The 11,093-nt window shown below is 38.7% G+C and overlaps 2 protein-coding genes and 1 long non-coding RNA gene across 5 annotated transcripts; 2 read left to right on the plus strand and 1 right to left on the minus strand.

Annotated features, from left to right (window-relative positions):
* Positions 524 to 2,155, plus strand: LOC110269193. The gene has a single exon (XM_021116877.1). It carries the CDS (start codon positions 524 to 526, stop codon positions 2,153 to 2,155), a length of 1,632 nt encoding a protein of 543 aa, XP_020972536.1.
* On the plus strand, positions 5,815 to 7,938 carry LOC107625106 (ribosomal protein S2, mitochondrial). Its single transcript, XM_016327685.2, is given in 5 exon segments — positions 5,815 to 6,724; positions 6,805 to 7,163; positions 7,393 to 7,470; positions 7,559 to 7,609; positions 7,688 to 7,938. Coding segments are annotated over 2 exon segments (810 nt in total). The 5' UTR covers positions 5,815 to 6,009; the 3' UTR covers positions 6,900 to 7,163; positions 7,393 to 7,470; positions 7,559 to 7,609; positions 7,688 to 7,938.
* LOC107625107 lies at positions 8,084 to 11,036 on the minus strand. Of its 3 annotated transcripts, XR_002357239.1 has the most exons (8): positions 10,758 to 11,028; positions 10,615 to 10,675; positions 10,309 to 10,386; positions 10,170 to 10,220; positions 9,338 to 9,413; positions 9,087 to 9,166; positions 8,924 to 8,970; positions 8,084 to 8,829 (listed from the first exon to the last, which is right to left on the minus strand). It is a non-coding gene; the product is annotated as an uncharacterized LOC107625107 (long non-coding RNA). The 3 variants fall into 3 exon arrangements; XR_002357237.1 differs by having other exon boundaries at positions 9,087 to 9,413; positions 10,758 to 11,036; XR_002357238.1 differs by lacking the exon at positions 9,338 to 9,413 and having other exon boundaries at positions 9,087 to 9,337; positions 10,758 to 11,033.

Here is an 11,093-nt window from a genome sequence, read left to right on the forward strand (position 1 = left end):
ATGGACCCCCCAATTGTGCTCTACCTCTACTTCTACCACTCAACCCTCAAGTTCAAGTGCCTTACCCTCTCAACCTCTACCCAACCCCAAGGGTGGCATCAATGCCATCACCTTGAGGTCCGGCACCAAATTGCAAGAGAGGAGTCATGAAGAGCCAAGTCCAATAGAGGTCACTCAAGATGAGGATGTGGTTGAGATAGAAGAAGTCGAAGAGGAGGATGAAGCCCAAGAGGTAGTTGAATAAGTGATTGCTCAACCAAGGGGTGGAATACTTAAGGATGGGGATGTCTTGCAAGATGCTACTCCAATCCCATTTCCCACATTGGCAAGAAAGACCAAGAAGCGAGTTGAGTAGGATCCCAAAATGGTAGAGATGTTCAAGAAAGTTGAGGTAACCATTACTCTCTTTGATGTTATCCGCCAAGTGCCTAAATATGCAAAATTTCTAAAGGACTTATGTATGAACAAAGATAAGCTTAATGATTTAGAAACTATTCCATTGGGAAGCTCAATCTCCGCTTTAATGGATGATGTGCCGGAGAAGTGTGGTGACCCCGACCCTTGCCTAGTAACTTGCACCATAGATGGGGTAGAATTTGTTGATTCTATGTGCGATCTTGGCGCTTGTGTGAGTATTATGCCCTTGTCCGTCTATGAGGTCTTAAAGCTACCCCCGTTAAAATGGTCGGCCGCCCGATTCATTTTAGCGGATAAAAGCATAATTTCCGTGGTTGGGATTGCGGAGGATGTTCTAGTGAGTATAAAGGGGTTGGTCTTTCCGATTGATTTTCATATTCTCAAGATTCCCCCTAGTGACTCCGGTAGGATATCATCTATTTTACTTGGGAGGCCATTCTTGAAGATCTCCCGGTTCAAGTTGGATGTGTTTTCAGGCACCTACTCGTTTGAGATCGATGGAAGAGAAGTGAGCTTTAAACTTGATGAAGCCATGAGACATCCACCGGAGGATCATTCTATCTTCTGGTGCGATTTGATTGACAATATTGTAGCCGAAGTCCATCAAGATGGCTTTGATGGAAAGAGTATGAATCAAGACCCAAGTGTGGGGAGTTCCCATGTATGTGAAGAAGAGGTCTTATCACCCCCAATGATACTGGAAGACAAAGTGCCAAGTCATGAACAAAATACGGATTTGAAGCCACTCCCAACCCACCTAAAATATGTCTTTCTTGAGGAGAACCAAAAGTTTCCGGTAATAATTGCAAGGGAACTCATCTCCCACCAAGAAGAGAAGTTGCTTAATGTCTTGAGGAGGAACAAGAAGGCCATTGGGTGGAGCTTAGCGGACTTAATTGGCATTAGTCCCCAAGTATGTGAACACCAAATTTTCTTAGAAGAAGGAGCCAAACCCGTTAGACAACCTCAAAGGCATCTAAATCCTATCATTCTAGAGGTTGTGAAGAAGGAGGTCACCCGGTTATTAGAAGCAGACATTATCTATCCGATTTCGGATAGTGAGTGGGTGAGCCCCGTCCAAGTGGTTCCAAAGAAATCCGGTGTTACTACAATCAAGAACGAACAAGGGGAGCTTATAGCCACAAGAGTCCAAAACTCATGGAGGATATGTATTGACTATCGGTGCTTAAACTTAGCCATTAGGAAGGATCACTTTTTGTTGCCTTTCATCGATCAAATGCTTGATCGCCTATGTGGTAAATCTCATTACTGTTTCTTAGATGGATATTCCGGTTATTTTCAAATCCACATTGCTCCCGGAGACCAAGAAAAAACAACCTTCACATGCCCTTTCGTAACGTATGCGTATAAGAGAATGCTATTTGGCTTGTGCAACGCACCGGCTACGTTCCAAAGGTGTATGATGAGTATATTTGCGGATCTTTTGGAGCATTGCATGGAGGTGTTTATGGACGATTTTTCTATTTACGGGGACTCCTTTGATCTTTGCCTAGACAAGTTTGCAAAAGTATTAGAGAGGTGTACTAAATCAAACCTTGTGTTAGATTTTGAGAAATGCCATTTTACAGTTAGACAATGTATTATTTTAGGGCACATTGTCTCTAACGATGGGATCTCTATTGATCTGGCAAAGGTCAATGTTATTTCTAGTATGCCTTACCCCTCTTCTGTGAGGGAAATCCGTGCATTTCTTGGACATGCATGTTTTTACCGGTGATTCATTAAGGACTTTAGTAAGGTGGTGTTACCTCTCTCTCGATTGTTGCAAAAGGATGTGGAATTTGATTTAAGTGTTATTCAGTATTTCCTTCATGAACTTAGCATATGAAGGTATTTGTTCAAGAGCCTCTGCAAAGGAGATTTTGATCTCCAACTTCCTAAAAGCTTCTAAGAATTTGGCAAATTGCCTATCCTTTTCTGCTTTTTGGAATCTTTGAGGGTATGGTAACTTGGCCTTGTACTCATGGGCCATGAGTGGTGTAGGGTGAGTGTTCATAGTACCTATAGAAGGACTACCAACTTGATTAGGACAGGTGTTCCCAGCACTTACATGTGTCTGGCCTCCCTTGAACTGGCGTTCAACACCTGGGCTGCCCCCTTCTGGGTGTTAGACGCCCCTGATGGTACCCTGGGCTGCAGCTTGTTCATCTTCTGCCATTCCTTTTTCTCCTTGCCTCTTACTGTTCTGAGGCTGGGTGTTCAGGGTATACCCTAATTGGATAGCTTGGCACTCTTCTCTTATCTGTTCAGATAAGTGCTTTCTAGTTTGACTCAACTGTGCCTCTATAGTTCTGTTAGAGGCTCGGCCTTCTTGCAGCATCGCTTGAAATTTCAACATTTGTTGTGCAAGGGAGTGCAGTTGTTGGGCTAATGACTCACTTTGTTCAGGAGGGTATTACTCAGTGGACACTGTCTTAATCTCTCCTTTCATTGGAGTCTCATTAGATGAGTACAGATGCTGATTACTGGCAACTATGTTAATGAGCTCGTGAGCTTCCTCAATTGTCTTTTTCATGGGATTGAACCACCAGCAGAATGGTCTAAGGACATCTTAGCCATATCTGTGAGTCCGTAATAGAAGATGTCTAACTTTACCCATTCTGAAAATATTTCAGTAGGGCATTTCCGTAGCATTATCTTGTATCTCATCTAAGCATCATAAAATGATTCATTATCTCCATATTTGAAGCCTTGAATGTCCAGTCTTAGCTGGGTCAACTTCTTTGGGGGAAAGTATTGATTCAAGAACTTATCCAGCAGCTTATTCCATGTGTTCAAGCTTGATTTGGGTTGATTATCCAACTACCTCTTTGCTTGGCCTTTCACAGCAAATGGAAAGAGCAACAACCTGTAGACATCCTGGTCTACTTCGTCAGTGTACACTGTGTCAATATATTGCAAGAATTCAGCAAGAAATTCTGTGGGCTCCTCTTGAGGAAGTCCCTGAAATTGGCAGTTTTGCTGCACTAGAGTAATTAACTGTGGGTTGAGCTCAAAAGGAGCTACTCCAATAGGAGGTATACTAATGCTACTTCCATAGAAGTCAGGAGTGGGGCCTGTATAAGACCCCAAAGTTCTTCTTGGTTGTACCTCTACCTCTAGATCCATAGTGCACTCTTCCTATTCTTGCATACAGAAACAAGAGATAAAGAAAAGTGGGAGTCTCTATGTCAGAGTATAGGGAGATCCTAGTGAGATACCCAAGAAGAAACAAGAATTAAAGATTTTTTTTTGTACAAATTCAAAAATAAATAAGGAAAATAGAAAAGAAATAATTAGAAATTTTAAAAATTAAAAAGAAAAAGTTAATTAAGGATTTTTGAAATTCAAAATTGAAAGAAAGAAAAACCAATGAAACACCAAACTTAAAATTAAAACAAGATAAAGCAAACAACTAATTAAAAAGATTTGAAAATAAGATAAAAGATTTGAATTTAAAAGATTAAAATTTAAAAAGAAAGAGTCAAAGGAAGATCTTGAAATTTAAAATTGGAAAGAAAAAGTCAAACAAAGAAAGATAAAATGTGAAGGATTTGAAAAGATTTTATTTTAAAATTTGAAATTTGAATTTTGAAAACTTGAATTTTCAAATTTTGAATTTTCAAATTTAAAAAATAGAAAATATTTAAAAAGATAAGAATTAAAAATTTAAGATTTGAAAGAAGATAAGATAGGAAAGATTTAAATTAAAAAGATATGATAAAGATTTGAAAAGATAATATTTGAACTTTAAAATTTAAACTTTACTAACAAGAAAATACCATACTTAAAATTTTTTTGAAATTAAAAACTCAATTTTTGAAATTTTGATAAGGAAAAACACTAAAATACACCAAACTTAAAATTTTTAAGATCAAACCAAGAAAAATACCAAGAACAATTCAAACACAATGAAAAACACTTAAAAATACTTTTCAAAAATATAAGAAAAGAAAAACGCAAAGAGACACCAAATTTAAAAATTTTGAAATCAAACAAGAGAAATAACAAGAACAGTTCAAACACCAAGAAGGAAAACAAAGAGAAATTTTCGAAAAACTAAGGAAAGAAAAACAAAGAAACACCAAAAAGATACCAAACTTAAAGATTGACACAAAATTCAAACAAAGGAAAAAGATTACTAATGAAGAGAAAAGGTTTTGAAAAGTTTTTGAAAAGTTTTCTAAAAAGAAATTAAGAAACATAATTAAAAGAGCAACTAAACCATAAAAAGTACCTAATCTAAGCAACAAGACAGTCCGATAGTTTGTCAAACTTGAACAATCCCCGGCAACGGTACCAAAAACTTGGTGCACAAAATTGACTCCGTAAGTTTCGCACAGATAGACCGGCAAGTGCACCAGATCGTCCAAGTAATACCTCAGGTGAATGAGGATCGATCCCACGAGAATTGTTGGTTTGAGCAAGCAATGGACACCTTGTAGATCTTAGTCAGGAAGATAGAAAAGATTATTGTTGTTGTGAAAAATGCATAAAACAAATAAATAAATAAAACGTTACTGGATAGGTGTGAAATCAATGGCATGAGAACGGTTGAGGCTTCGGAGATGCTTCTTCCTTCTGGATCAACTTTTCTCACCATCTACTCCAACTTCTGCTGATTCATTCTATGGCAGGCTGTATATGACTAACGCTGGGTCAGCGATCATTAATCTCCAACCCTCACTCACTCTCCAAAACCATTCACCACCCAACACTCACTTCACCACCCAACCCTCACTCACACACAACTAAACCCCAACCCTCACTCACACACACTGAAACACCTGCTCCCAACCCTCACTCACACAACCAAAACCCTAGCATCCTTTTATACATCCCTAAACTCACCATCCCTTCACCAACCCACGGCACCCATTTACTCCTATCACTTCCCGTTGCATGGGTTGTCCCCTATATAGAGATACCTCGGGAAGCAGCAGTCAACATGCAACCTGCGTGCTGTTGGGAGGTTGTCACATGGCCTTGAAACACTGCGCTGCACAGTTAACACGCAACCTGTGTGTTGCTGGGGAGTAGCCACGTGGAATCACGCATCCTACATGTTGCTGCGATGCTACCATGTGTCGAATCCCTGCTGAGAGTCTCTACTAAAATTGTCTTGAGAATCTACGCAGAATCTCGGTAAAAGTAACACACAGGGTGCGTGTTGAACGATAGCTCGACACGTGATGAATCTCTATTGTGAATCTCTGCTAAAGCTGCTTCAAATCTCCGCTAAAAGTAACACGCAAGTTGCATATTGTAAGTACAATTCTGACACATCCACAGTTCTGTAAAGTAATCCAAACACTAATATTTAACAAAAATACTTATAATCGATTATTCTGCTTGAATCACAATTAAATCCGTTAAATCAGTAATTAGTGCAGGGTTCAATTTCCAAAACCTTGATAATCACACCTTCAGGCCAAATATTGTAATTAACATTAACATCTGAAGAACATAATCCGTAAAATAGCAAAAGGAAGAAGAGAAGAGATTTGGAGTGCAGTAGACTAGCGGTAAAAGAGGCTGAAGCAAGAAGCATAAACCCTAAACCCTAAAAGCGAGCGTGAATCGAAAGAAAGGATGATGGTGCATTCGATAGTGATACAGAAGCTGCTGAGCACGAATGCACAAATGGGGTGGAGAGTGGCGACGCATCACCTGAAGGAGTACACGTATGGCATGAGGAACAAGATGGCAATCATAGATTCGGACAAAACCCTGATATGCATGAGGAGCGCCCTGAACTTCATGGGGTCCCTTGCAAGCCGCAACGGTCGGTTCATGTTCATCAACACCAACCCTTTCTTCGACGACATCTTCCACCTTATGACCACCCGCGTCGGCTCCTACTCCCCCTCCACCAACTCCCTCTGGCGCACCGGCGGCTTCCTCACCAACAGCTAAAGCCCCAAGAAGTTCCGCTCTCGCAACAAGAAGCTCGTCTTCGGCCCTACCCAGCCCCCCGACTGCATCTTCATCCTCGACACCGACTCCAAGTCCTCCGTCACCAACGAGGCTCACAATCTTCACATCCCCGTCGTCGCCATTGTCGACTCCTCCATGCCCCTCCATTCATTCTCCCGTGTCGCTTATCCCGTTCCCGCCAATCCTTCGGTCCAGTTTGTCTACTTGTTCTGCAACCTCCTCACCAAGACCCTCCTTCTTGAGAAAGAGAAGGGCAAGCTCAAAGAAGCAGCACCTCTCCAAATTCAAGAAAGTAAGGCTGCGAAGATCGATTTGCCAAACCTCGACATACCTGTCTTCCCTTATGCCGCTTTACCTCCCTTGTCTCAAGGTAGGCCATCTATTTTCTCTACCGATCCTCATTACTGTCTCTTGAAAATTGGAGCTCAGCAATTTTCTCGTTGGTAGCAGATATGGAAGAAGCTAAGAAGCTTTTGGACAAACTTGTTGTTTTGAAGTTTGATGCTGCCTCACCAAGAGATATGGGTTCGGAAGGCCCCAAATAAGAGTCTTCTTTTGCTGTTCGTATAATGCTCACTTTATTTAGGCAATCAAGAATTGAATAGACCTTCTTTTTAGGAGGGCTTCGTTATCCTTTCTCTGTTTCTCCCCCAACATGTTTGATGTGTATATTTCCTCCGCCTGTTGCTGCTGCTTTTAATTCCACATTTCACGCTTTACACCGATGATGTTTTTCTTCCCTGTGTAGATCTACAGTTGGTATTTGCAATGGACTTACATTTTTGGATTTAATAATTAACCAGATTCAAGTGAGCCTTTAGACTTCAATTTTTTTTATTTTTTACTCTTAATATGCGAGTATGGTAATCACACATGTTACACGCTTAATACTCTCTTTAAATTATTCATTACATCCCACTTCAACCTTTTATCAATAGTGCAGATTAAGCACACGTCTCACAGAGTTTAAGTATATCCAGCTTTCATAGTTGTTGCTTTTATTTAGGGTTTTAATTTACTGTTGCCTTTGTTTGTAAGACCCTATACTCCAAGTATGGATGCAAGGTTCCATTGCTTCTTTTGAGCAAAGATGACACCCATGTCAAAACCCTAAAGGTGAATTGCCATTTGGATATCGATATCATTATTTGATTCTGCAACCTTAGTTATAACTTATTATTAAAATCTTTAACCTTCTGTTCAGGTGTTGGAAAAGTATCAGGGATCAACTATTGATGTACAGAGGATTAAGCAGGTTTGAATGTGTTTCATATTTTTTATTAATTGATGATATTATGCGATTTCTGATTATCAATGCATCACATGTATATAGGGTGAAGGTGATGGTGAAGGTCTAGAATTGGAATCATTAGCTGGACATTACAGCAAGGAGGAAGTGTATGTCATCCTTACAATACCCATGTCTGAAATTGGATTCTATATGTTCACATGCATGCCTGTAGACTAAGAGATTTAAACTTTCAGCAGAAATTGTTTTTAGAGATTCTAATAATATTCAGATTAACATTACCATTACCATTTCAGTAGTACTTTCTTTTATAACATAACTTAAATTTATACGAAGCTTGTCTTTCTTGAATTCATTTTGTTGTGAGAAAAATAGATGTAGTTGATTTATATAAATCTACAAAAATACGTGCAGCTACATATTATGTTCTACCTAACATCTTGTGAATTTAGTTTGCCATGTAAAAGTGCTTGTAACATAGGCTTTTGTAGTTTCTTTATTTTTGATACCATGATATAGTCTGCCTTCACGTGTCATACGATGTGGGATTATAGAAGATAATTAAGAATGGTTTCTTATAAAATATTGGAATGACAAATTGAATATTATTGTCATGGTACACTATAGTACCTTCTTAGGGACTTGGGTATTATGGGGTGTCCAACGTCCCACATCGGGTAGTAAGCTGGATTAAGGTGAATACTAAATACTGATAGCCGATAGCAAAGTGGCTACCGCTCGGTCAGTGTTGATAGAGTGATATAAGTGATATCAGTGGCTCTCCAGGGGTAGTTAAAGGGTAGGGGAGATGCAGTGATATCAGTGAGATATCACCCAATTTCCCATTATTGGTTATTATTATTCAGTAAAAGAAGGTAAAACAAAGATATCAAGTATTCGAGAGACTTGAATCTCTCCTAGAATCTGTTCCTATCTTTTGTCTCTATTTTTCCATCCCCTCTCACTACTTCTCGCAGCCCTTTACTGTTCCCACCTCGCTCTCATAACAGAATGCCCACTCTCCTGCATTCACTTTTCAACTAGGCAAGTTAGTTATAAAACCCACCCTAGCCCATCTTTCACTCAATTAGTGTTAGGTTCCTAGTTTCTAATTAGCTATGTATATAACAAACCTTGAGTTTTATGATATTACTTCAAACATATATTTGGCTGTAGCTATATATTACAGATGTTAATATTAAATGAAATGAATTGCTTGGTGTCACCTGGAAAGAGAGAAAAGACATGAGACAAGAAACTCCGATACCTTAAAAGGGAAGTTGTAGTCTTACACATAATAATGAGAACATAAATATGTACCTCCATGCAACACTCAATATCATTTGTCACCAAATGATTTAGTATATCTACAAGATGCAATCAAGGTAGACAGCAATCAAAATATTTGAATCTAAATGCTAGTCAAGAAGCAGTGACTTGCAAGAAATAATTTTAGTGACAAAAATAAAGATTATAATGATACTTGGATCAATGACGGTAGCCACATTATCCTCGTTGATCAAAAGGATATACTCCTTACCTTGGAAAACATTATTTAAAAACCTAGTCAACAAGTAACAAACGATATAAGTGCATCACACATATATGTACACATTTTAATTATGGCCTTGTGTTGTAAGTAATTCCATCCAAGTTCCTACAGATCTTGCTCATACATTTTAAAGGGTAGGGACAAATGAAGGAAGAGTGCTCAACTGCAAAGGAAGTTCATACCTGTGACAGTAAAAAATCAAGGGTTCCAGTAGTCATCACCCAACGAAAAATATCACCGTTATAAAAAGGATGTCCTCTGGCATATAAAGTTAACATATCGATATAAGACATTAAAGTATTTACAATGTAATCCAACTTTTTCATTGCAGAACATAAAATTCAATAAATTGGAATATCAATGCTGCCAAATTTCTCCAATTTACGCTTTTATTGATAATGATAATTGGACCATTTGATAATTTTGTATTTCTATTAATGACTACTTAATATTAACATCTATAATATATAGCTACAGCCAAATATAGGTTTGAAGTAATATCATAACACTCAAGGTTTGTTAGCTAATTAGAAACTAGGGACCTAACTCTAATTGAGTGAAAGATGGGCTAGGGTGGGTTTTATAACTAACTTGCCTAGTTGAAAAGTGAATGCAGGAGAGTGGGCATTCTGTTATGAGAGCGAGGTGGGAACAGTAAAGGGCTGTGGGAAGTAGTGAGTGGGGATGGGAAAATAGAGACAAAAGATAGGATCAGATTCTAGGAGAGATTCAGGTCTCTCGAATACCTGATATCTTTGTTTTACCTTCTTTTACTGAATAATAATAACCAATAATGGAAAATTGGGTGATATCTCACTAATATCATTGCATCTCCCCTGCCCTTCAACTACCCCTGGAGAGCCACTGATATCACTTATATCACTCTATCAACACTAACTGAGCGATAGCCACTTTGCTATCGGCTATCAGTATTCGGTATTCACTTTCACCCTATATACATGTGGTATTCACGTAATATCATCAATTAATAAAAAATATGAAACACATTCAAACCTGCTTAATCCTCTATACATCAACAGTTGATCCCTGATACTTTTCCAACACCTGAACAGAAGGTTGAAGATTTTAACAATAAGTAATAACTAAGGTTGCAGAATCAAATAATGATATCGAAATCCAAATGGCAATTCACCTTTAGAGTATTGTCATGGGTGTCATCTTTGCTCAAAAGAAGCAATGGAACCTTGCATCCATACTTGGAGTATAGGGTCTTACAAACAAAGGCAATAGTAAATTAAAACCCTAAATAAAAGCAACAAATATGAAAGCTGGATATACTTCAACTCTGTGAGACATGTGCTCAATCTGCACTATTGATAAAAGGTTGAAGTGGGATGTAATGAATAATTTAAGGAGAGTATTAAGCGTGTAACATGTGTGATTACTATACTCGCATATTGAGAGTAAAAAATAAAAAAATTGAAGTCTGAAGGCTCACCTGAATCTGGTTAATTATTAAATCCAGTAATGTAAGTCCATTGCAAATACCAACTGCAGATCTACACAGGGAAGAAAAACATCATTAGTGTAAAGCGTGAAATGTGGAATTAAAAGTAGCAGCAACAGGCGGAGGAAATATACACATCAAACATGTTGGGGGAGAAACAGAGAAAGGCTAACGAAGCCCTCCTAAAAAGAAGGGATTAACTGATGAACTTCCACTTCATTGTAAAGCATAATGAAATGGATCATCACAGCTCGCCTCACAGTGACCTCAGAGCGATTGCTAGTGGGGAGGATGGAGCGTTGAATGAACTCCAGCCAACCTTTAGCAACTGGCTTGAGATCATTCCTTCTCAACTAGAATGGCTGACCCCTAGCGTCCTTCTTCCATTGTTCTCCGGGGAGGCATATGTCTTTGAGCACTTTATCTAATCCCGGATCGGCTTGTACTCTCCTGTTGAAAGAGTGAGGGAT

This window comes from Arachis ipaensis, chromosome B02 (genome assembly GCF_000816755.2).
Source record: "Arachis ipaensis cultivar K30076 chromosome B02, Araip1.1, whole genome shotgun sequence".
NCBI lineage: Eukaryota > Viridiplantae > Streptophyta > Magnoliopsida > Fabales > Fabaceae > Arachis > Arachis ipaensis.